At 39.0% G+C, this 26,412-nt stretch overlaps 1 protein-coding gene across 2 annotated transcripts in view; it reads right to left on the bottom strand.

Moving 5' to 3' along the window:
• Positions 1-26,412, bottom strand: part of LOC150077203 (cell adhesion molecule Dscam1-like) — a 275,287-nt gene that overhangs the window by 108,525 nt on the left and 140,350 nt on the right. For both annotated transcript variants that reach the window (XM_090386702.1, XM_090386703.1), the window contains exon 3: positions 19,514-19,675. In XM_090386702.1, coding sequence (XP_090242828.1) covers positions 19,514-19,675 — 162 coding nt within the window. The remainder of the gene's footprint in view (positions 1-19,513; positions 19,676-26,412) is intronic.

The following is a 26,412-nucleotide window of genomic DNA, read 5'->3' as shown; positions in this document are numbered from 1 at the left end:
TACCTCCTTATCTTCCACATACATTGTTTCTTGGATTATGGGTGGCCGTTCCAATTTCTTTGGAGTTTCTTTAGCACTGTGTTTTGGAAGTGTTGGAGCATTAGGAAGTACGGATATAGGAGTGACAGCTAACTGCAATTTTTGGGTTGTCTTTTGGGAACTTAATAAATAGCGCGCAATCGCAGTAAATTGGTGAAATTGTCATATCAATCTGTGTTCCGATGGTATTCTTCACAGAAGCTATCTGGGCATATGAGGGCTTGGAGCTATTTACTGCTAGTATGCGTTTTCTGGCATCCTGATAGGATATGTTCAGCTGTGTTTTCATTATTTTTTAAATTTTTTTTTAGTCCTTCGATCGCTGGCATGCTCAAGAGTATGTAGGGTGCTCTCCTTGGCAGTTAGTACAATTTGGCTTAGAAACTAAACATTCCTTGCTCTCGTGATTTTTAGCCCCACACAGGCAGGGGAGCCACGACAAGGTGGTTGGGAATGGCCGTACTTTTGGCATTTAAAATACCTCATTGGGTTTGGGATGTAGATCCTCGCTGGGCAGATTAAGTAACCTGCCTTTATGGAGGTGGAGGCCGTGGGGTGTTGAATTTAGGATGAAAATTCGGGTAGGGGGGACGAGATTCCCATCCTTCCGCATCGATATTTTCTTGACAGTTGCCACTCCTTTGTATCTCAATTCAGAGCAGATCTCTTCTTCAGAGACATGAAGAAGGTCCCGCTCTGATGACACCACGTGAGGAGTTCAACGTTTTATGTGGATAACAACGATGGGAATTCCTCCTATCGATGTGGCTTTCAGAAGTTGTTTCGCTTGTTTTTGGCTTGCAGCCTCAAATAAAATGTCTCCAGAACGCAGCCTTTTGATGGATTTTGGAGATCCTATTAATCCTCTTAATCTTTTCTGGATGAAGTGGGGTGACATTTTCCCAAGTGACTGCTCTCTGGCGGAATGGAAAATGAAGAAACGCGGTGTCACTGATGATGGTCTATCCTCAGTTCTGGCTCTTTTTGAGTGATATTATCACTGTCATCGCATCGATTAGGTAGTGGCTCCAGAAGTAAAATAGGGATTTAAATTACTCATGAGAGTAAGATAAAAATTTCAGATGCCGTAAGTACCTCACCCACCACGGAGCCTTACGAGGGAACGCCCACTCCTGAACTAGCAGGTACTGCGCACGCCAAGTAAGCCTTGATGCCGTCCAGGACCAAAGGGAGGGAGACTTATTGGAACGCAGTTGACCCTAGCAGAAGGGAATGATCCCAGTCGGGCCGGTCCGGGACCTACCGTCTTGTAGAAGCAGGGGCCGAAGTGCTGTATTGAGGCAGGGCCCCTCAACTACCAAGATCCCTTTCCCAGTTTTCATGGGTCGCGGCGCACGCCTGCACACGCCGGATTCCAATGATGTGACTCTGGAACAAAGGTATGGGCGTTGGACCCCAGTGATGCTAATCTGGAAGACCAGCAGCATCACTGGGAGGTGCCCACGTCAAAGGGGAGTATTAATATAACTGTATTAAAGGAAGGTGGGAATAATAATGAAGACGTATTGAAAAAAATAATAAAATCTAGCATTAGTTGCATACTGAAGCTGAAAGAAGAACAAGTAATGTAGAAGATAGATATTAAAGTAAGCACCCATTAAATTTCTACATAAAAGATACATAACATAAAAAGAAAGCTGTAAAAAGATGTACTAACAATACAATACAGTACTTGTACATCTTTCCACAGCCGAGAATATTTGTTTCGGATTTCATGGAATTTTTATTGCTACCATGGAACCTTGTATAAATTTAGGTGTGTGCTAAGCCCTAAAATAAAGGCTATAAGAGTGTAAGGGTAATTGCCTGTGTCTTGTTCGGTCGATTTGCTGTTTGCTGGACGAAAGACGAGAATTTTCTGAAAATAAAAAACAAAACATGCACTTCTCACCTGAGACCGACTAACTCAGCCACGTTGTCAGAAATGGAGGAGGACACCTCCGCGGAAGATAGTGACAGGTGCCATCGGCGTCAAAACTCGGAGGATGGACACAGAACTACAGCCAATACATTTTTATGGACTTATTTTCACAACTTGGTTGAGTTAGTCATTCTCAGGTGATGATTTCATGCTTATCCACCCGGATTTTGCGTCCAGCAAATCAGCCGAAGAGTACATGTAAATAGAGACACGATATACTGACGCCACATAGCCTTAGTTATTTCGGTTCTTAACACATATATAACAATAATAAATAATACGCCATAATCTAAAATAAATAAATATAAATTATAATTATATTTTATTCGTACATCTGGGAAGAATCATAAATTCTTTTATTCAACCGAATTAAATAATGAACAGAATACGTTAGGAGAAATAATTACAGAAGTGTTATAAATTATTCTCTTCACTGGAATCTAATAATGAACATGGATACGTTATTAAAAATAAGTAAAAAAGTATTAACTTCCACGTAAGACGCATGTGCTTCCCCTCATGAATCATCTCTTAATCCAATTAATAACAGAAAATGAATATCCTCTGCTAATAATTCCTAATTATCTCGTCAAAGGATGACAACGGTGGAGTTCGTCTCCTTTAAAGTTATTATATTATTCTGCTTGTAGATTACCTGTCTGAGAGTCGACTTTGCATTGTAATACTCGAGAGAGTGGAATTACTTCACTGCTTCAGCATAGCCTAATTAGAGCATAGATTATAATTACGTATATTCACTAATGCATTCAACAGGAGTGCACAGACCGCGTGCTACTTAATCCTATAGGATTTTGATCTGCTAAAAATAGCGCATTCTTTTCTCAGGGTATCATATTTATTGAAAGAAATAAAATTCACTAATTATCTCAAATTTAGTTTTCAAAACTCAGTTGTATTTGGGGAGTTCAGTTACCAAGGGGATCCCAGATTCAATAATAAGTAGTAATTAACCTTGTTTATTATTGTATCTCAAATTCCCAGATAACTTTGGAGAGAACTCAATTACAAATAAATATTGAAGGCTACATTTCAGATAATTTCCGAATTTTATTTATTTTAATAAATACGATTATGACACTCTGAAAAGGAGTGCTCCATTTTCAGTAGAACAAATTCCTATAGGATTAAGCAGCACACGGTCTCTGCACTCCTGTTGAATGCATTAGTAGAATTTACGAGCTTAATTACTCGTTCTCTCATTTTAGGAATACGTACATCCAGTTAGGGCACGTTACAGTTTCTGCTTAGGGTATTATTTGTGAATTCATCGATAAGAAACACATTTTTGTAATATGTACCCTGAGAAGATAATGAAAATGATTATCTACACGGCAAGATAACTTGCAGCTGTTAATTTTAAGAGAGAATGCTCACTGGTCAAGTGTGAAAAAAGACACATACAAATTCCTCGCATCCTTGACGGGATTCGAACTCAGGTCTTTTCCATCCGGTATGGGGAGGATGGTGATTATAACAACTATACTGTCGAGGAACTCTTTCTCTCTTTGTCAATGGACCACTGCGTATTTGAAGTCTCAGTTACACGACAATGAGCATTATTATTTACTGTGGGCCAACGTTTGACATATTTATCCAACGCGCCATTCCAAGTAAGGCTGAAGAGGTCTACAAAATGTTAGTTTTTTTTTGGAGGGTCAATTGACCCGCCAACAATGACCCTTACTACTTAGAATGTTGATCCTTACTATGGCCGTGTTAATGTGGACTTCAGTGGCGTAGGGTATGAAAAATGTATCGAACCGTAGAAGAAGAAGAAGAACGAACTGGTGAGTAGTACAACTGGCAGGTTAATCTTTTAGAGATAACATTACAAGTCAAGGTTTTTGAAAAAGTCCATGAAAAAGTCAAAAAGTCTAGTTTATGAGCTCCGACCATTTCCGCCACCCCCTTTGGCTGGAATCGTTGAAATCATGCAATTCAAAAACCTTGAATTGCTGCAAAGGCCCGAGGCTACACCCTACCTTGGAATCAACAGTCTTGAAGATTGATAAACGCTGGCAGCAAACTCACACAAGCCCGTGTACCAACAATGAACACCAGTCTAGTAGATGAATGTCAATCTCTCGGCCATGTACGCATCAGAGCACGCGCAGCTCTTATATCTATTGAAATTTTATCTATAGCGTCCATATTCTGTTATAATCTGTATACGTTTGCTGAGGAAGGGGTCCATTCGCCCTGAAAGTTTCGTTCTTTGTCATTAAAATTCTAATTACTGGATATATACTGTATTATTTTCTTCGATTGGAAGGTATAGGAATCTGTCATGACTGAACTAATCTATTAACATGACGTTTTCCTCTTTAGCCTTCATTGGCCGTTGAATGTCACATCTCTTTTATCTTTCGCCAAAAGTACCTACCACAGATCAGAATGTATGGTACGGAAACTGCGGGTCTTCAGTGAGAGTGTGGGTTTGCAACTTATCACTCGCTTGCTTAACTCTGGGTTTGGAGACTAGGAATTCTTCAAGGCCTCCACAATCGAGGCTGTAGTTAGCCCATCTCAGGCACAGGAAGTAGGGCTTCCTGGGTGAGTTATTCCGGAGGTTTCAGCCCACCCTTGTAGAGACACAATACCAATACACCGTATAAACTGTCGTACTAAGAGCAGAGTGATCAATGCGCCAAAGAAACCCCACACAGCCAACGAGGGCGACTGTACATTAATTTTATTTGCAACGTAGCTTTAACAAAACTCATTTAGGGTAGCAATCGAACTTATCCGTGGTCTTATGATGCTGTTGAAGTACAGGACTGTTGAAAGTCCTTTGCCACACTTTTAAAAATGAATAACTCGAAAACTATAGGTCGTACGAAACTCGTTTTTTTTTTTTTTCATGTGGGAGTTTTGTTTTTAAAGAAATAGTTTGAAATCTAACTAAACAGTTTATTCATTCTAATGAACAAATTAGCTTTTGTGTTCGTTATAAAAAGAAGTGGCTCTGGGATCTTTTGTATTTTTTTTGTTTGTTCGAGAAGAACCGTATTGAAAAAGTCCATCTAATTCCTAAGAATATAAGTGGTCGTATGTCACCATCACAAGAAGTGATTCAACTGTCCGATGAAGAGCAACAACAAAAATTCTTTCAGATTTGATGGATGCGATGTACCAGGAGGAAATAAACCATCCATCGGAAATTCGAAAGGTAGTTGCGGAGAACAGAACGCTCTGTCTTGTTTTATTATTAGAAATAATGGTGGACATTTAGAAATTTGATCATCCATAATGACTTGTGAAAATTTTACCATTGTGTTATTTTTTCTAAATTAACCACTTTGCACCCCTACTCCGTGGTCAAATTTCGAACTAATTTTTTTATTGTTTAAAAAATAACTCTCATACACAGGAACTCCCCGACTTACGTAATACTCGACTTACGGAAATTCGACTTTACGGAAGTTTTTCCCGGCCCGTGCTAACTTAAAAAAATCGTGGATACGTATTTTCCATTCCGTAGGAATAAATGGAGGAATCATTAAAATATCGTAAACCCAATAACACACTGCTTTTTTTTTTTTTTTTTTTTTCATTTGTTCCAAGAACTTGCAAGTCGAACATATCGAAGATGGAACAGCTGTTAATCATATGGATGGAAAAACAGATTCAGAAGCGAGTGCCCCTGAGTCTAATGACCAATCAAGCAAAAGCAACAAGTATTTATGAAGATATTAAGGATAAGTACGGCGAACCCCAAGCCAAGTTCGTGGCAAGCAACGGGTGGTTTAATAGGTTCAAGTATCGTGGTTTCCACTACGTTAAAGTATGCGGTGAAGTTGCCAGTGCCGATTCTGCAGCTGCAGAGAAATTTTGTGATGTGTTGGAAAAAATTATTGATGAAGGCGGCTATTGAACGCAGCAAATTTTTAACGTTGACGAGACTGCTCAGTATTGGAAAAAAATGTCTGATCTAACAAACATTGCCAAAGAGGAAAATACAATGCCAGGTTTCAAGGCGTCAAAAGATAGGGCCACGCTCTTGCTTGAGGCTAATGCAGCGGGAGATTACAAATTAAAACCACTGCTTGTGTACATTCTGGAAATCTTCGTGCATTTAAGGGCATCAATAAAGCCATCCTACCCGTGCATATCCGATCGAACCAGAGAGAATGGATAACAATATCTCTCTTTGAGGATTGGTTTAAATGCTGCTTCATTCCCGAGGTTGAAATATATTGTAAAGACAACGACGTTCCTTCCAAGATTTTGCTTCTATTAGATAATGCTCCTGGACATCCTACGCATCTAGATGATTTCAATTCGAACGTGAGAGTCATATTTCTACCGCCAAACACGACTTCACTCATCCAACCTGTGGATCAGGGTGTTATTTCGAATTTAAAAGCATACTATTTACGGACAATGTTTGATCAGGCATTGTCTGCAGTAGACGATGAGAAAAACTTTACGTTAAGAGACTTTTGGAAATCTTGCATTATTTACCACGCCGTCTTAAACATTAATAAGGTCTGAGCGGAAATTAATAATAAAAGTTGTTTAAATGGAGCATGGAAGAAAATATGCCCACGGCACGTAAAAGGCTTCGAAGGATTTGAAAATTTGAATATGAAGCGGTTACAGATAAGATTGTAAAGGTTGCAGAGCTACTTCAGTTAGAGGTTGATGCCAAAGACGTGGAGGAGTTAATAGACGAAGAAAGGAAGGAATTATCTAACGAAGAACTTAATGACTTGCAGGAAGCGACAGTGAAAGAAGAAAATGCTGACGAAGCTCAAGTTGAACCAAATGAGAAGCCGAGATGCTTCATCACCAGACAGATGGCAATGGCATTTCGTGAAATTGCATCGGCAATGGCGAGGTTTGAGAAGATGGATCCTGACAGCGAACGAGTTTTAAAAGTTAACAAAGGGGTGAATGATATGCTTGCTTGCTACAAAGAAATCTACGATGAAAAGAAAAAAGCCACCGTCCAGTCATCGGGCAACTATTGTCACAAATGAGAAGAAATTAGCTCCCATTCAAAGAGCAATACTACTTATCATCACAAGAGCCTGCTGCACGGTGAGCACTCCTGCTCTCCAAGTAATCGCTGGAGTCCTCCCTCTAGATCTTGAAATAATTAGATGTGGCATGTTGTATCATCTGTCCAAAGGAATCTCCACTACCACCGTTGGATTCACCACCAACCCAGCAATCAATCGCAAGACAGAAAAAAAGGCGCTTTCTCGCACACCTGCAGCAGGCCTGGCAGGACAGATGGACAACATCCACTAAGGGAGCAATTACAAAGAAATTCATCCCTGAAGTAACGTTCACGTTCCCAAAAGCCACAAGCTGGTTTCCCCTGGCCTGTACATAACGTACTTCCGCACAGGCCACGGGTCGATACGAGAAAAATTAACGTCTCTGGGCATCACAGATGATCCACGCTGCCACTGTGGCACTGACGAATCTTGGCACCATATAATGTATGACTGTCCTGACTATGAAGACTTGAGATCTATTCTGATCACGAAGATTATTAATTTGCCAAAGGACCAAGAACATATACTAATTCATAACCATGACAATTATAAACACTTCACCACTTTTGCACAGGATGTCTTCAACAGACGAAGAACATTAAGGAGCCTAAACCACCAAGAACAATAACTTGAGACAGATTCTGGGCACCCCTCTCCAGTAGCATCAACTGCCGACCTCATCGAAGCTCAATTGAACTGAAATTCACTTCCTTCATCCAAGTTCCATCGGGCTGATATCTTCAACTGAATCTCCAGGCAAGATCAACCGGTACCTGATCCCACTGAAGACTCCAAAAACCCAGACACTGGAGACACCAGCAGCTTTTCTGCTCCAAGCCACATTGGCGATCAAACCGAGCACTCTAGCCTGGTTTTCTTTTACCCTCCTTCCCTGCCGGGGGGAGGAGATTGGTTCTTGTCTCCTTCCCCCTGGTACCCCCTTCTTCCGCCTGGTGAGGCCTGGGCCTGACTTCTGGAGTCGCCTTCTCTATCGTCCCTCTGTCTTTTTCCCCCAGTCTTCAGCTCCCCCTACTCTATCTCGCAGTGTACACCCCCACACATCTCATCAATTACTAACGTCCAAATTTAAACCATGCTTACATTGCTCTTTGCCTTTTATATTCTAGCGTTAACCTCCTTTTTATTTATTATTTATTTTTTTTTTTATTTATAATTTACATTTTTATGGTCTTATGCCTGGACGAATATGTTGTCGTAACCACGAGTTGACTTGGTATTGCACTACTTTTATCACCAAAAGGTAAATCTGCCATTTTTCTTAATATGTGCTAAGACATCGTGTTTAGCGAATTAATGGTCCATCCTTAGATAGTTTCTAGTCGTTATTAGCAATTCCTTGACAAGATGTTCTGTCTTAAAAAGGCGAATAGCGCATTAAACCTAATTGTATTTGAGTTCAGGCTTGTTATTGGAAAAAAATTTAGTTTGGCAGCTCTGGCAGAAATAACGAATGGTTCCAACTACAGTTTGTCAAGAATTTACAATCAAGGGATAAATTCTCTATAAAGAGATCTCATAAGCAGCTTTAAAAGATTCATTCCTTTGTGTTGGATATCATAAACGTATCACTGCCAGAAATACCGCTCGATATTCGTTTAACTCGCGTTTCTTCCTGTATATGAGATGCAGAACACATTAACTTTGAAACATGCTGGGTAACACGTTCACCGATGAGTCGAGAGTAAATATTTGGAGAATGAACACACTTCATGTGATCGATGGCTAACGTCCCGGCATTCAACTTTCTTTATAAATCACCGCAAGTTCACTAAATTAGCACGGGTTATTGCGTGGACCTTCTGTTGTCATCTGCACTGGCCATTCCGGCACCTTATTTTAATAACAAGATCAGAGAAATAGCAATCGCCAAATCATGAATTAATCACTTAAACGAAATGGATTTAATCACACTACATCACTTCACCCTTCCTTCCTGACAAGATGCAATTAATCATTGGACCCATTGCTGTCAAAGTCATTGCATTGGGCGATAAATTATAGAAAGAAAACACGGAGTTAATGAGACAAGTACTATATTGTAGGGTAAGTGAGTTTCCAGGCTGCATTTACACCTAAAGGAGCGCATAAATGAAGCTTGGGATACATAATGGCTTTGAAATTTTTATATTCTGTTGAAAAGACACGAGCTTCAAGTGCATCCCGCAAGAAACTGATTTTGCTTCTGTATTTTGACTAAACCTCAAGGGTGGATGTAAAAAGAAAAGAAATTTTTAGTTTGTAATAAATGAACAGTTGTCACGTAAGATTTCTAGTTGTGATTAGCTTATCTTGGGTTTACAACTGCTTGATTTAGAATTCTTCAACCACTGGTCCTTCGACACTTTTTGGCCGTTCGTTATCTGCAAGATTACTCTCGCTTTGAGGGAGGGGGTTATTAGGGCGGATGATCGCTTAACTGCAGCCCCAATTGATGCGGCTCTTAGAAGGTCCTCCAATGTACGTCGGTACTCGAATTCAGACCCTTTCAAACTAATGACGAAACCAATTTACTGTCTAGGATCTGAAAAGAGCGCGTGTGTGTTTGTAAACTGCGTATATCCTGAAGACTAGTTTATTTTTCGGATTGAAATATCGAAGTTTCTGGTGGGTAAAAACATTGGGATCCATGCCAAGACCACCGATCAACTAAGCCCTGGGATAGAAAACCCTAAAGAAAGTTTCTCCGGTCGGCAATCGGATTCTAAATCGAGCTTCAAGTCGTTAGCGGCATCATGGATACTTTCATCTTCAATGTGATATCATAAAAGTACGGCCTATAGTTTCTTTTTCAACTTAAGAAAGCCTGGTGGTAACTGTCATCTTGCGCAGACAGAATTTTCTTTGTCGTTTTGAGTTGGATGCATGTAGTATACGCTTGATTTACTCTTTGTGACATTGAGTGACTTCTCGATTTCGTTACTGATATGTAGAGAAGTCTAACATTGTCAATGTAAAAGGTTAATTTATCTTAATAATCGCTGAAGTAAGCGAGATCGGCGTCCGTATCCTTATTTGCATGTAGTGGAGGTAGACCCATTAAAACTGAAAATTTTAGTCCCATTTTCAAGCGTATTAATGAGTTGAAGATTTTCAATAGAAAGAACCATCCCTTCCTGTTTTAACATCATGGACGCACAGGAACTCATGTAAATAGAATAATAAAACATTTGGAGAAGACTGTTAAATTAACTGTGCGGTTGTAAAAGGTGGAGTTGTAGTTTTTCAGAAATTCAACGAACATTACAAAATATAAACAAACAATCTGCAACGGATTCTACATATTTCTTTTCCGACTTAGACTGTCTTACACTGCAATGGGTCGTAGACCCCTTGGTTAGTTAAAAATTACTGGCCTCGGATAATAGAGAGTCTATTTTAGTTTAAAGAAGACTGGGTTGGTCAGAAATTTATTTTGTAGGAGCACAGATACATTTAGTTTATTTTTATTAATGTCTACATTGCATGTTCTGAAGATTGCTTTATCTGTTTTAGGTTGACTTTGAGCAATAAATACATTTTCCTTTGTTTGATGGCTTTTTTATATTATAAACTCCCACTTAATAAACAATTCCTTCTCTCCTCTCTTTCTGTCTCAGTATCTATCGAATTCACTTAAGTTTTAGTAAAATTTTCAGTTGGACTTTCCAATAATGATTAGTGCTATACTTTTCCCCTACTTTTTAAATCTTAATGGGGCTGTCTCCAAACAGTGCTCATTCAAAACGCGTTTTTAAATTACCTATGGGAAAGCTTATATTATAGTATTTACTGTGATTTATTTGCATAGAAGATAACGTGGAACTACATACTGTTGATTTAATTCAACACAGCTATTGTTACATACTATTCTTGGTTTATTTGCATAATGCATTCCAGAAACAGCAAGACCACCTTGATTGGCACGAGAGTAGTTAATACTAGCCTGAGAATACGAAATCGCCAAGCGACCAGCAATACTCACTCAAATATTTTCATTAGCAGGCTGTATCCGTTGACAACAGTTGAAGAAATAGAGGCCCCTATTGAAGGAACTAGGTATACCCGGTAAGCCTTTCAAAATCAATACCAAGCATCTGTCTTATACCTTCTTCAGGATTCAGATTGATGGGCCCAATTACCAACAATGCCTCAATGCCGAATACTGGCCCAGAGGTCTGTTGGTGATGCCATACTATGGGAGACTAAAGGCTAAGAACTCAAGTCCGAACCCCATTCCACAACAATGCATAACTACGCCAACATAGCTACCTGTCCTCTCTAGCGGAGTCTCTCAAATTATATCTGGAAGCGAGTGCAATTCTTGGAAGTGTAGCGTGGAGATGACGGATAACATCAGACTGGTTGCGTTCCAGTTAGAATATCCAGCAACAGGGCACATCGAACGCAACATCGGTCCCTGGACGAGATTTCAGATCATTATATGAAAAGCAGATACTGTTCGGAGAGTAATCTCATAATATTACAACCTTCTGTGGAGGTAAATATCCGATGTTTCCTGCAAGACATCAGGAGTGTCAAAAACAAACTAGATGGCCTACTTGATTTGCTTTCCTGCGCACAGTACGACTTCGTCATTCTGATTGAAATCTGGCTCAGAGATGAAATGAAAATTGCTACCTGCCTTCACCTCAAATCTTGGCTATCACACGCTGGCTGCTAATAGAATTGGGAGACGAGGTGGCGGCGTAGCAATCTATCAAAGGAGTTCACTCCCTCTAATTAAGCCATCCGCTTATCCAGGAGGTGGCATAGAAGCAGTTTTTGGAATCTACTGATTGCTGGTTTGTCGATCTCCGTGTGTGCCGTTTATTTCCCTCAACCCGTTTCTGAGGATTCTGGCCTTAATCTGACAGCATGGCTGTCATCCACAATCAATCATCGGCAAAAGCTCATCATCCTCGGAGACTTTAACCTTCCACTGCCAGTCACAAAGAAGCTCCTCGATACACTATGATTGAACATGTTGGAAATGGGCATTGGTCTTATTCATGTTCCTCCCTCTCATGGCGATGCCACTCTGCAGCGCATCTTCTCAAACTGTTCAATAAAGGAAATCCTGACTATAAGGAAGAACTTCTTTCCGTCCGATCACGATCTGTATCGCTGCTATGATATCACTGTAGGCACCTAAGGATGAACGTACGCAAGTACAAACTACAAAGACTGTCAGGAGAGTATACAATCCAAAATATATCAACATTGGAAAAGTTATTTCCAACTTTACCCATGGAACATATTGGCTGAGCACATCAATGAGGCTGCCTACTGGCTTTCGAGATGGATGGAATTCATTATTCATTACAAGCTCTGCAATGTCCAAAACATGCACCATTAGCCCCCACCCAAAGCCATGGTGGAATGATCTCCTGACTAAGGCCTTTAGGGAAAAACAGGCAGCCCATGCCTCCTACAAGAAATCGCCTTCACAAGACATATGCCAAAAGTTCCAAAGCAAGGATGGATTTACAGAAGAGTAAACAATCAGCTATTGACAATTTCATGAACGGCCGGCTATCCAGGGGAAAACGTGTGTAGTCCACAAATTATACTTGTACCATCTGTCTTTGGATGTCCAGGAATGGTGTGAGCATATCACCGTGTGTCCGAAGCATATCCTTGGAACGAAGCGCTTAACATTTATTCACCTACTATTAATACTGAAATTTCCGAGGAACAGCTAATAAATATAATAAATTCACTACCTGACTAGTTCACCACAGGAATTGCCACGATACCTCTTTTTAGTCTAAAAATTGCTTCTTATTTCATCAGCAAAGAGCTCACTCAACTCTACAAAAAAGTAGTCAAATATGCACAGGTGCCATCAAGCTGATTGTCGTATAGAGTTTTGGCAGTTCCGAAGAAACCGCATGCGAAAACACCGGCTGATTTCAGGGCAATATCAATTGCCTCTCCCTTCCTGAAATGCCTCTAGAAGTGCATCTATAATGACGTAGCACTCGCAATCTTTGCGCGTAGGCCCCAACATACCCATTACGCCATATCTAATAGATCTACTGTAACCTGTCTACAGTCCTTATCACAAAAAATGCTTCACGCCTGGAATGACAACGAAGATCTTCACACCATTTTTCTGGACATGAAATCTGCTTTTGACTCGGTCCAAATCACACCCCTTCTTCCTTTGAAAGATTCTATGGTATATCCGGAAATATGCTCGAGATTCTTAATAATCTGCTATCTAGGAGAATGCTTCACTTCACAAGCAATGGCATTACAGTCCTTAAAAGCGTAGATGTAGGGATCGCACAAGGTGGTTCGTTCTCTCTCAGCCTTGCTATTTACAGCAATATTCATTCCACTAATGGATCAAATTCCAGCAGTCCTGTCGTATGTTGATGATATTGTTGGTGGCTCACAAGAAAGACAAACCTCCTCTGAATCTGTAAACAGCTACCTAAATACATTCTGTAAGTATGCCAAATTTTTTGGCCTGTCAGTTAATCCAGAGAAGTCAAACTATTTCATCTTTACTCCAAGTCGGATGACTGCTGCTGATACTACATCTTCTCTACGTCCGGAATTGGCAGGAAATGTTCTGACTCCCACAGACAGTGTCAAATTCCTAGGAGTAATCCTTGATGCAAACCTAACCAATAAAAAACAAATCCAAGCTCAGTATTCCAAAGCCCTGACAGCCTTCTGTGGAATGAAAATGCACAATAAGCAAATAATCAGGAAACACTTTGAGACTTACTTCTGTAGTGTGCTCTCCTATGCCGTGGAAGTTTGGTCGGCGGCACCACCCACTAGCCTCAAGAAACTATGGGGCCTCGAATTCTGGGTGCTGAAGTGGGCCAACTTGTGGTCGCACCAGATCTAAACGACATCTAAATCTGCCCCATGCTCCAATCTTCAATACACGCCCACAGTCCACAGAGCCCATGTGCGGAAAATAAAGGCATTCCTTCATCTATGCTCAGCTAAGCATGACCACATCAACATCTGGGATACGGTTGGTTGGTGTTTGCCAAGCAGACGTCTCTGCAGTACCCCTCCTTGTGCTCAAGGCTCCAGAGGTTACAGAATTTCAAGAGACACTTCCGGAATGTGACTCTGAACACTCAACTCGCCGCTCAACATCGACCTGTGGACTATAGACAAGGCATATCGCGATGGCATCTTGTCCTATCTTTCCATTTGTAAAGGACAGTTATGTAAGTGCCGGTCTTAGCCGATGTCATTTCATGTTTTGCTCAACTTGTAGCCCTTTTTCGATTTAATTACTATTTCATTATTACATTTTGATTATTATTTTTGTTTTTATTTATTTATTATTATTATTATTATTTTATTTTTTTCTAATAAAAAAAATCACTTGTATAAACAACGTATTTTAAGATTCCTCTGGCTTTCTGTGTAAGGAATTACAATTGTATACAATTTAGGTTAAATCATATTATTATTATTGACAACAGATATAAATGTTTCTTTTAAAATACCTACGAATGTTTGCATAGTAAACATCAACACCTTAATTAAAACCATCCGATGGTTTCCTTACTGGAGCATCAGTCTATTATTTCATTGTGGATCTGTTGAAAATAATAATAGTTCCAAAGTAATGCCGGAAAGACAGATGAATGTTGTTAAGTAGGATTTATATTTTACGAAACATTTTCCGTTCATGGTGAACTTAATCAAATAGCGAGGATACATTAACACCAAAGTACGTAAACTTCGTGCAAGAATAATCCGAATACCCCTGGTGATACTGCAGAATCTTTAGCTTCAAATCAGACAGCGAAGTTTTAAGGACTAATATTCCCTAGTTCTCTTATCGGGTGGATTTGACAGCTGAATCAATAACACTCGCTGGACACGGAGTTAACTATCAGGAAGACAGTTAAGCACGAGCCCACAAAATAATAAATACGCGCGTATAAACATACGGGCGCAGAGTGAAGTGGAGTGATTTACTTCCAAAGCTTTCGCTGAATATACATTGAGTTACTCCAGCGCCACCAACAATGTCCACAAACTCTGAGAAGGAGCGAGGTTCAATTGATAGTTGGACGATAGATGATATATTTGAACTGATAGATGTAATGCGCAATTCTGATAATTGTTAGTTTGTTGTTATAATTTAAAATTTCATAAATATTAAAATCATAACTTTGCAATTCATAATATTCTCATATATATACAGAAAGTGATTGACAACGGCATTCGCTTGGAGGAATCAAATTTGAATCAGCAGAATCAAATTTGAATTTTCTTCCTTGTTTTGCTTTTTGATTTAGAAGACAAACTGTAGATACTTTATTTTAATATTTGACCAAAAAAAAATAATATAATAAAATAAAATATTAGGTAAATTTGAGTGTTGTGGTCGGGAAACTTCGACCAAAATATGGGGCTAGCTCGTTTTATGACGTCATAGCGACTTAAGAGTAAATTACTTTATGGCCTCCATGTAGTTGGTAAAATAATAAAATATATGCGGGTAACTATGCGAATAATGGCATCATGCAATTTGTGGGACCAATAATTTTTTCTTAATATTACCGATGGGTTCTATTATGCCAGACTGGGCAACTAAGGGCATAAGGTGTCATTGCAATGGTCTGTAAATTTTGTGCATTTCATGGTCGCTTTTTGTGTTTGCTGGATAAAAAAACCGAAGTTCTAGAAGACAAAAAAAAAAAAAAAACGCGTGTGTACCCTGTACGCACGAAAGATGTGTTATTTTATGTGAAAACAACTTTAACAAAATCAAAACTGTTACCGAATCAATGTTAGTGACTGAGTTAGCGTCATTTATGAAATGACGTTATTTCCGTCTCGCATTTTCGTTACCAATCGGTTTTACTTCAGTCCGAAATATTTAGCATGAACGATATAACATTTTATGTTCACGCCCGCTACTTACTCTATCGAATCAACGTTAGTGATTGAGTTAGTGTCATTTAGAAAGTGACGTCATTTCCGTCTCGCATTTTCATTACTAATCGGTTTTACTTCAGTCCAAAAATTAAGTAGGTGCTGCCAAAAATGTTTTAAAAGATGGTTAAAAAATAAAAAAACTTTTTTAAACCATAAATAAAAGATCATCGAATCTATTATACATTATCAAAACCGTTCTTTGAATAAGTTTCTTCACGATGCTAGAATGGGCTGTGCATCTACAAAGATAAATCATCTATCATTCATTGAGTTTATGATATTAACCAGAATTTAATGGGTTTATTTTTAAATAAGGAATTAGTGAAATTAATGAATTATTTCTTAATTAATATTATTGTTAATTTTTATTATGATCTGGTGTATTTTAAATTACATATAGACGGATATATTTTATTTATAACAAAATTATAATTTGAGTAATAACTTTGAAATCTATAGCTTCCGAAAGATAAAATAAACATATATTGGAAAAGAACAAAATTTATTTCTCTTCCTGAAAATTAAAGATAAAATGCTCATGCCCTTACTAAAAATGACAGAGGAGTTCGAAATAAAAGAAAAAATCCCATTTATGTGCTCTATAAATGAACACAATAGTTAAGGAGCAATACTTTCGAAAATTGCCAATTATTTGAAACCAGAAGGCCTACGATGCGGTTCGTTTTTGTGCTCTGCCTTTGAAGATAAAAGACTTAATTTTAGTTCAGTTTGGGCTTTAGATCTGGGACTGGCTAGCGTACAGTCTGCACCATCTTGTAAGAATCTCTAATAAAAGTAAAGTTAGCTTCCTTTGAAATTCCAGATAACGCTTCCCTCTACATTCTCATGTGAAAGATGTGCGTCCCCGCATTACAGAGTACTTTTTCATCTTCTTTGATGTCTAAGTAATCGATTGCATATGTATTGGTAGTATGTAATAGGTACGTTAGATATGAACAGTGCACTGTTTAAGAGTAGTTCCAAGACTAAATTTTTAAGAATTGTTTTTGAAAAATATTACTTCAGTTGTTCAACTTTAGTATGTTATTGATATCCGTTGCGTAATATATATATATATATATATATACACACTGAGTGATCACTGAATTACAACCACCTACCTAATACTTCGTAAGTCCTCCTTTTGCCCTCAGTACAGCAGCTATCCGACGTGGCATTGATTCAACAAGATGTCGGAAGCGTGCATTCCGGAGGTATGGGGCCAACCAAGCTGTGTGTAATGCGGTCAGCAATGCAGGTATGGAGGTGATTGGTGTATACAGACGCCTGATATGCCTTTCCATAGTGTTCCATAAGTGCTCTATGGGATTGATATCGGAAGAGTTCGGAGGCCAATCGATATGCTGAAAGTCTGAACTGTGTTCCTCAAACCATTCCTCCACAACAAGTGCCCGATGGCTCGGTGCATTGTCATCTTGGACGACACCATCGTCATTTGGGAAAAAGTGTAACACAGCGGGGTGAACACAGTCAGCAAGCAGTTGACGATAGCTGTTCATGACGATGTTGTTCCACATGCACCAGGGGTCCAAGTTCCTGCCAGTGAACATTCCCCACACCTTCTTCCAGTCTTCTAACGTCCAACTTGCATGCTCTTTGCACTAGGCGAGTCTTTTACGCCAATGAATCTTGGTTAGGAGAGGATGCCGTAGGGGGTCGTCTGCTGGTACAGCCATACGTGCAAGCATGCCACGCATGGTCATGCCAGATATTGCTCCATGTTGGCCCAATGTCGTATTGGGTAGTTAACTCTTCAACAGTGCTGCGCCTGTTCGCCTCGTCTGACTCGGCGCTCACCTCTAACATCAACCTTTCGCTGACCTTTGCAGTTTTGCCGTCGGCTCGTTGTTTGACCATTTTGATGCCAGTCCTAGTACAGTTTAACTACGGCGGCTCTCGAACACCTCACCAGTTCAGCCGTTTGGGAAATCGAGGCACCAGCTCCTCGAGCACCCCCAATCTGTCCTTTATCAAAGTCCGATAAATCCTTCCTTTTACCCATCACGCTCGGAATTTTACTACCTACTGAACCACTGACACCTTACCTATGCTACGTAGGTCGACTAACTCCGCACTCTCGTACCTCACGCGGTCAAAGGGTCGCATTCAGTTTTCATAGGGTTGGTCATAATTCAGTGATCACTCAGTATATACAGGGTGATTCACTACCAGTGCAACAAACTTGCAGGAGGTGTAGGGGGCACAAAGACGAATCGGAATCACGTAGCATTGCAGGGTCCGAAATGCCATCGTCATGCGGTAGAGGACGTTGAACGGGAGGTCCCGTGAACAGCGATCCCGCTGGAAGTCAGCATTTGCGAACCGGTTCCCGAGGCAGTAGGATGGGCGAGTATTCAAACGTTGAACTGGCCGACATGCACCTCGCGTATGGAGCTGCGGACTGTAACGGGTGCGCCGCTCTGCGCTTGTACCAGGAACGTTTCCCGCACAGGCGTGCTCCTCATCATACAATTTTCGCACGTGTGCACAGAAGGTTACGTGAGACTGGTTGTTTCACGAGAGGTACCATGAATCGAGAGCGAACGACGAGGACGCCAGACAATGAGGAGGATGTCCTACGTCTTGCAGAAGGCAGTACGAGTACTCGAGCGATAGGCCAACGATTGGGTATTTCCCAATCCACTGTATGGAGGATACTGTCAACAAACCAAATGAGTTCATACCATCTGCAACGCGTCCAATCATTGGATCCTGCGGATTATCCACTCCGGAGGACTTTTGCTACTTGGTTTCTTCAACAGAAATGGTTCGCAAGTGCTGACTTCCAGCGGGATTGCTGTTCACGCGACCTCCCGTTCAACGTCCTCTACCGCATGACGAAGGCATTTCGGACCCTGCAATGCTATGTGATTCCGATTCATCTTTGTGCCCCCTACACCTCCTGCAAGTTTGTCTCACTGGTAGTGAATCACCCTGTATATATATTTTTTGTACAGATTCTTTGAAGAAAATTATTTCTGCCCAGTTACAGCAATAATGGTTGGTTGTTGGGTTTTAGACGCATCAGTAACTTAGGGCATATTGCGCCGTATATAATATGTCTGTAAATTGAGCGTGTTCCTTGGTCGAGTTGCTGTTTTCTGGACGAAAATCGCGAGTTTCCGGGAGAAAAACCATTTAACCCTCACCTGAGACCGATGAACTCATTCACGTTTGAAAAAAAGAACCATAAAAACTTCTCTCGTCATTGACGGGACTCAAACTCAGGACTTTTCCATCTAAATGTGAGAAGAACAATGATTATATCAACTGTGCTACCCAAGAGGGCACATTATTAGAAATATTCAGTCCAGATTTCATTTATAAAGATCCTACGCTTCTTTTAAATAACCTTTTTTTTTTATCTTTTTCATTTTTTATATCTATTCTCACTGTTTACTAAATTATCTTCCTAATGAATGTCTTAAAAATGTCTTAAATATAAACTTTAAGTGTTTACTTTATCCAAAATACTTTTGCTTTCAGTCTTTATTACAACTATTTATTCGAAGCACTCACTTGTATAAAATAATAGGACCGATTTATCGCAACTTACCAATTATTCCTGGGGATCCGATTGTTACCCCATCTTCCCTTATCCAAAGAATAACTTTAATATATGCTCTTAGTGAGGCAGGATAATGACATTGTAGAACTGCAATGTTTCCTCTGATTACAAAATGGTCGGCAACATGAACTTCATAAGGCTGTAAAATAACTGGAAAAATTCAATTTGTTAATAAAATATAATTTAACCTTATCTGATAAATAAGTAATTTCTATACGTGAGCGTAATATCATATATACCAAAGGGAGCACATGAATTAGTTCATTCCCATCTGCTAGATTCGAGATATATCAATTGTCCAATCGTATCCATTATTATTTCTGACCTTAATGTCCTTCTGCAGGATATATAGAATAAAATGAGTCCGTGCGCTTGGTTTTCAAAACTGATTTTTCGCCAATATCCAAACTCTGTTATAATTTAAATATTAATATAATTAAAATATTATTAGGTCAAGCAAATAAGCGATTTTAAAAGCTCAAAAATTGAATAAAGAATTTGTATTTACCATATTACAAATATAACATCTTAAAGTACATAGCATGTTTATTTTTTGGAGATGATGTCCTCGAGGTGACCTCCATCTCTGGGCAGTCATTCTTCTAATCTTCCGCGCATGTTTTCCAAAAGGAATTCTGGAAATTTCTTCAGGAATTTTCTTTCTTTCTTTCAGCTCTCCAATAACGCGTAGACAATGAAAGCACACCTTGCTTCTTAAGTTCCTCCATAAAAAGTCACATGATCCCGCAAAACCCCCACGTTGACTGTTCTGAGGACCTTGAAAGACAAGAAATGTCACTATTCCTGGAGATTATGTTATCCATTGACACCCAGATGGTATGAGACGTCGCTCCATTTTACTGAAACCAACTGGCCTTTTCAACTTGAGGAAATTTAGAAGCTAGTTCATCAGTCAAATAAACTATGAATAAAGTCTTCATCGTGATCATTTGAGTTAGATTTCCATGACAAAAATTTTTACGGGTGAGAAGACCGCAAGTTTTTGAGTTCTTGCAGAACCTGTACCTTGAAAGGATGGAAATTTAAGCCCTGGTGCAATATTCGCCAAACACTCCTACTGGACAAGTTCAACGATAGCAAGTTCCGTCCTACAGAATGCTTTGGAGCCCGTATGCAAGTAGTCCTGCCAGCTGCAATGTTTTCAGCTGTACTGACGCTTCTTATTCCATCGAAAGGCTACTTTTTGAGAACAGAATAAGTTTCTTCAAAATTGCGTATCCATGCTTTAAGGTACAATTAATCGGTACAGAATTCTTGATGCTTAAGATTAAAGTGAACGCGAAATAAACGCCGAGTGATCTCGTACATATCGTCGTTTTATAAAATTCCTTTATGGCAAAAGCGCGTTGTGTATCACTTCACTGTTCCACACTTACTACACTGGTGTGCAAAACTTAAGGACCAACACTATTTCTAAAGGTTACAACCACAAAATCTTTACTGATGAGAGTAGATTCAGTCTCAGCAGCGATTCAGGACCGACGTCAGCTAATCTGGCGAGAGGTTGGCACACGGTATCACCTCGCAAACATCACTGAAAGGGGTCGATATGGCGGTCAAGGTGTTCTCGTCTGGGGAGGCGTTATCTTGGATGGACGTACACAATTCTAGATACTGGAAGGCGGTACTGTAACCGGTGCACGCTACTGTACTGAAGTAATCCTTCCCCATGTGCGTCTGTTCCGAGGTGCCATTGGCCTCGAGTTTATGAATGATAGCGCCACACCCTATCGCACTGAAGCTGTTGATATGCTTCTGGAAAGTGCGTATGGATTGGCCTGACCGTTCCATCGATCTAAATCCTATCGAACACATATGGGACGCGCTGGGGAGACGCCTAGCGGCACGTCCACACCCACCATAAAATGTTCACCGGCTGAAGATGGCGCTGACAGAGGAACGGACGATGTTACCGCAAGAACTTATCAACAACATTGTTCTAAGTATGGACCAGCCGGTGCAAAGTCTGCATCGACATTATGGGTGGCCATATCTCCTGCTGAGGACCACCTCTTCCCTTTGTTCCATCTTTGGCAGTGATGCATCTATATCATAGCAGCCAGTACTATGTTGCCATTTTTGAATAAAGTACCGTTTTGTTTCCGTGTTGTTTCTTTCATCATTTCTATACCTCACGAAGTTCCTTTGGTATACTTTTCTCATATCCAGGCCACTCCTATGAGAAACTACAGGTGAAAATCTGACTGGTTCTTAAATTTTGCACACCAGTATAAATAGCATAATGTAGGCAAGAGTATGCCTAGTGGCGAAATCATCTTCCATCACACCGGTACCCAGAAAATTGGTTTTTAAAATTGCTGGTTTACCAGTCCCAACTTTTATTAATTATATTTTTAGTATACCTTAAAGCAAACAATATAATTAAATAATGAATCAACATGTCATAGAGTGTGTTAAATTTAGTTTTTTCATACGATTCTGTGTGTATGCCGTTCGGCCTTTTCTGTCTCGTTCTCTTTTTATCTGAAGTTAAAAAGTAGTATCCGTTTTCTAATGCATCTCTCTCTCTCTTAACTATAGAAAAATAATTAATTAATTTTTTGTAGCAAGTAGCTCGGCTAATTTACATCCTTTCCATTTCTTTTTTATTGCTATATTTCAGGTTAGTATATTTCAGCACATTAAGTAAGTTGTTTATGCAAATTAGTTAGATTACATTGTGAAAATAAATTAGAAAAATTGCTAAAAAAATAGTTTCCTTCAAAATCCACATAAGAGCAATTATAAAAATATCTCAAGCACAAATTAAAAGGTGCTGTATATATTTATGGTAGATATAAAAAAAATATGATTAAATTGCATCCCTAAGGAATATAAAACGTTAGAAAAAAATAATGAATGTTTTCTGTCGAAAATAAAGTCTTTAACCAGCATAGAAACAACAAGTTCGCATTCATTCTTCAGAAAAAAAATCTAAAGCAACGAAATCAAAGAGAAATAAATGAAGGGCTTTTAATGTCTTTGTTTTAAAGCAAACAACCATAAATGTGGAAACGAAACCATCAACTATATCTATCAGTTATTTCAATCACTGGCAACAAATGTTTTAAGATGTAATATACTAGACAATAAACTCTAGGACGAATTTCTATTGAAAATGGTCCTGTCGAATCAATTGTCACAATCGCAAAAGCCCCGTTTTAATTTCAATTTAATTTGGTTAATATTCAGTTGTATACTTAGTTCCTTTTTATTAACTAATGTGATGTTTGATTCAAAAATTCATGGCACAGATCTTATTTTTGTTGGTTTTTTGGTGTAATCATCCATTTATTTATTGAATTTTAATTATAACTGTTAGATGCAAAGATGTTTTCCTGTGGCTATAAAAATCAGTGAGGAACATTAAGCTGTATTTAAATGGTTGTTTTAATGCACTATAGCTAAAAAAAGCTGTCTTCACTTCATGTCGCATGCCACGTGTTGCTCGTGACAGCTTATCGAGTGAAACTTTGTTAAACGAGAGAGTTTTTATGATGTGGGGCTACAAGAGTGACTGAGAGGGCTAAGGAGAGAAAGTAATGTCATACTGTCACAATACGGTCGTGTTGTGCATTGTGTGAACTATGTTTGGGGAATTTGTGATTTGAGTGGTGCGCGAATTGTCATTCTAGTAATTCGGCATGACAAGAGGTTGCTGTGTGTACCAACCAGCCCCGTTAAACGATGTCTGGTCTCTTCGACTACCCACAGTAGAATACCTTGGTACAGACAACGATGGTATACGTTTTTTTCCTGTTATCAAAAGGTTATAGGTTGCAGCTCTTCCATAAAAATTCAAGGCATGAAGCTCTATACTTGTTAAGGAAACATTTATAAGTTTGCCTGTGGTCCTCGCAGCTATAAACGCAAAGTTTCAAGAACTAATGGTAAGATAAGGTAATTAGCCACTTCAAAGCGCGCACTTCAGTTTCTGTTATTATTTAGTATTTTTTTTTTCTGAGAACTTTGTCGATTTTCGACTTGAGAATGTTTAATTCTTGAGTAATAGCGCGCACAGACATGGCCCCAATAATCCAACCACCATTGCTATCTGAAAATCTTAACTGTTTTCCTGTGTTCATCGCTCCGTGTACAAAACAATTCTTTTATTTTTCTCATTTCGTTTGAAAATAATTATGGAGTAATCACTGATCGCCTTTATAAGCCAAAATATTTGCATATTTCGTTTTAACGCTCAATATCTTGCAATCAGAGTGATCCCATTATTTTTAGTAGAACAGTGGAGAATGCAACAAATTTTCGGGAACGGTAAATCTTTGAATGTCCATCGATAATTTATTTTCAGAAAAGAAGACATTATGGTTATTTTAAATGCAGAAATGAAAAGTTTCAAAATGATTGAAACAAATACAAAATAAGAAACACTTAAGTAAGTGGAGGTTCTATGCATGGGTAGTTTGTTTTGGTTAGTCCTTACCGCTAGGAAAGCACTCTCCTTTTTCATTCATATAATGTTTTTTTTCTTGTTTTTTTTCTTTTTCATTAGATAAAGTTTAGTTTTTGTCTCCCTTCTCTAAACTACGATTCAATTATGTTTTCTAGAAAATGTACTTTGGAAGGGGAAAATTTGCATTAGATATATTCTTCGCAAACGTGTCTCCAAAGGATTCGGTTATTGAAGAACAAACTCAGGAAGAAAATAAAATATCAGGGAAAACGAATGTTTTAAATTTTAAGCAAGGTGATCTGTTTAACTTCTGCCTTAATAAAATAGTAACTATTACGAAATTGGTATTGGTATTGTATAAATACCCGAGATGTCATTCTTAGAAATGTATTAAAATTTAATACATCGATAAATAATGAATATTCACGTTAAAAATAAACGATCTCTCAAACATCAAATATAAACTGGATACCGAAGATGTGTATACGATTAAAGTTCCTAGCTTAACAGCTGTATATGGTTAAAGCTTCAGTTTTACAGCTGTATATGATTAACGTTCCTAGCTTTACAGCTGTATATGATTAAAGCTCCCAGCAGTAAGAATAACAGCGAGGTAACCGATACCAAAACCAAGTACTCGCAAGTAGCACGGTAATTATAATCACCATCCATCACATATTGTGTGGAAAAGGCCTGAGTTCTATTCCGTCAATGACTTGAGGAATTTTTACGGGCTTTTTCAGAAGGTCGCGAGTTGGTGTCAAGTGTTTTTTATACTAGAAATTCCAGTTTTTCGTCCAGCAAACCCATCAAAGAATACACAAAATTATAGGCACAATATACTGACGGCTCATAATCATAGTTGCTTTGCCACTGGTGAGCCAGTTTGGTGTGACATAAGCACTTCGAAAGCAAAAATAAGAGTAGGAGTGTGTAATAGACCTAAGGACTTGAATGAGTACAATGAACAATTGTACAGAGAAATAGAGTGGGCTAGTAAATCAGAATGTCTTATAATGGGGGAGTTTAACTTCCCAGATATTGACTGGAAGTTGTGGGTTGGTCACTCATAAGCTAGTCAGACTTTTGTGGATTTATTGGATGATTGTTTTCTGCAGCAGCAGCATGTTCGAGAGGCAACCAGAGAGGGTGGTAATACTCGTGATCTGGTTATCAGCAGTGATCATTCATATATTAAGAATTTGCAGATAAAGGAACCACTAGGTGGCAGTGATCACAGTGTACTGATATGGGATTTACTTAAAGATATAATTACCATCAGTGGTAAAGGAAAGGGTTTTTGCTTCCTTAAAGGTGAGTACAGTGGTCTCAGACAGTTTTTAAATTCTGTACAGTGGGATCAACTGAGGATGTTACCAACAGTAAATTCTAAGTGGGAAGCATTCAAGGAATTAATCGTGGAAGTGTCATACTTATTAAGAAATATTGTACAAGGTTTAGGCCTAAATGTTTATCAAATGAACTAATGAGACTCGTGACAGAGAATAAAAATGCATGGGATGCATATAAATTATCAATCGACTCAGAAGCTTATGGCAGATATAAGCTAGTCTGTAATCAGTTCACAAAGGAGGTTAGGTAGGCGAAGGAAGATTACGAGAAATCTTTGGCAAAGGATGCTAAGAAAAATAGCAAGGATTTCTTTACTTATATAAACTCTAAAAGGAAGGGGATGAATCTGATTTGTCCACTTGACATCGATGGTTCGACTGTTGATGATCCTGCTCAGATAGCAAACAAACTGAATGAGTATTTTGCATCTACATTCACACATGAGGAGTTATTAAGGTTTAAAAATGTCACAAGGTTATCAAATTGTAGCAGAGTGCTTAATGATTTTGTAATAACTGAGAGCAAAGTGTAGGAGAAATTGTTGAAGTTAAACATAAGAAAGGCACCTGGGGTGGATGGGATCTATCCAGTTATATTAAAGGAGGCGGCAAAGCAACTAAGCAAACCCTTAGCCATAATTATGAGAGCATCCTTGGACTCAGGGGAAGTCCCCACGGACTGGAGATGTGAAAATATATCCCCAATTCACAAAGGGGGATCGAAGGGTGACACGAGTAATTACAGACCAGTTAGTTTAACTTCTGTTCCGGGTAAAATAATGGAGCCATTGGCTAAAGATGCATTGCAGGATCATCTAGACAAGATTGCAGCAATAATTCAGACACAGCATGGGTTTGTTAAGGGAAAGTCTTGTCTGACAAATTTGATAGGATATTATGATTTGGTTACAAAGGAACTGGATGCAAAAAATAATTTTGATATCATATATTTGGATTTCAGGAAAGCTTTTGATACTGTTGCGCATGGAAGACTATTGTGCAAATTTGAGCAGAATGGTATTAAGGGTAAGTTGCTACAATGGATAAAAGGGTGGTTGAGTGGGAGCAGACAGAGGGTGGTAATCAGTGGGTGCTGCTCTTCG

The sequence above is a fragment of the Mastigoproctus giganteus genome, chromosome 12 (assembly GCF_048544385.1).
Source record: "Mastigoproctus giganteus isolate SK-2022 chromosome 12, ASM4854438v1, whole genome shotgun sequence".
In the NCBI taxonomy this organism is placed as follows: domain Eukaryota; kingdom Metazoa; phylum Arthropoda; class Arachnida; order Uropygi; family Thelyphonidae; genus Mastigoproctus; species Mastigoproctus giganteus.
This window is presented reverse-complemented; position numbering and strand designations above follow the sequence as displayed.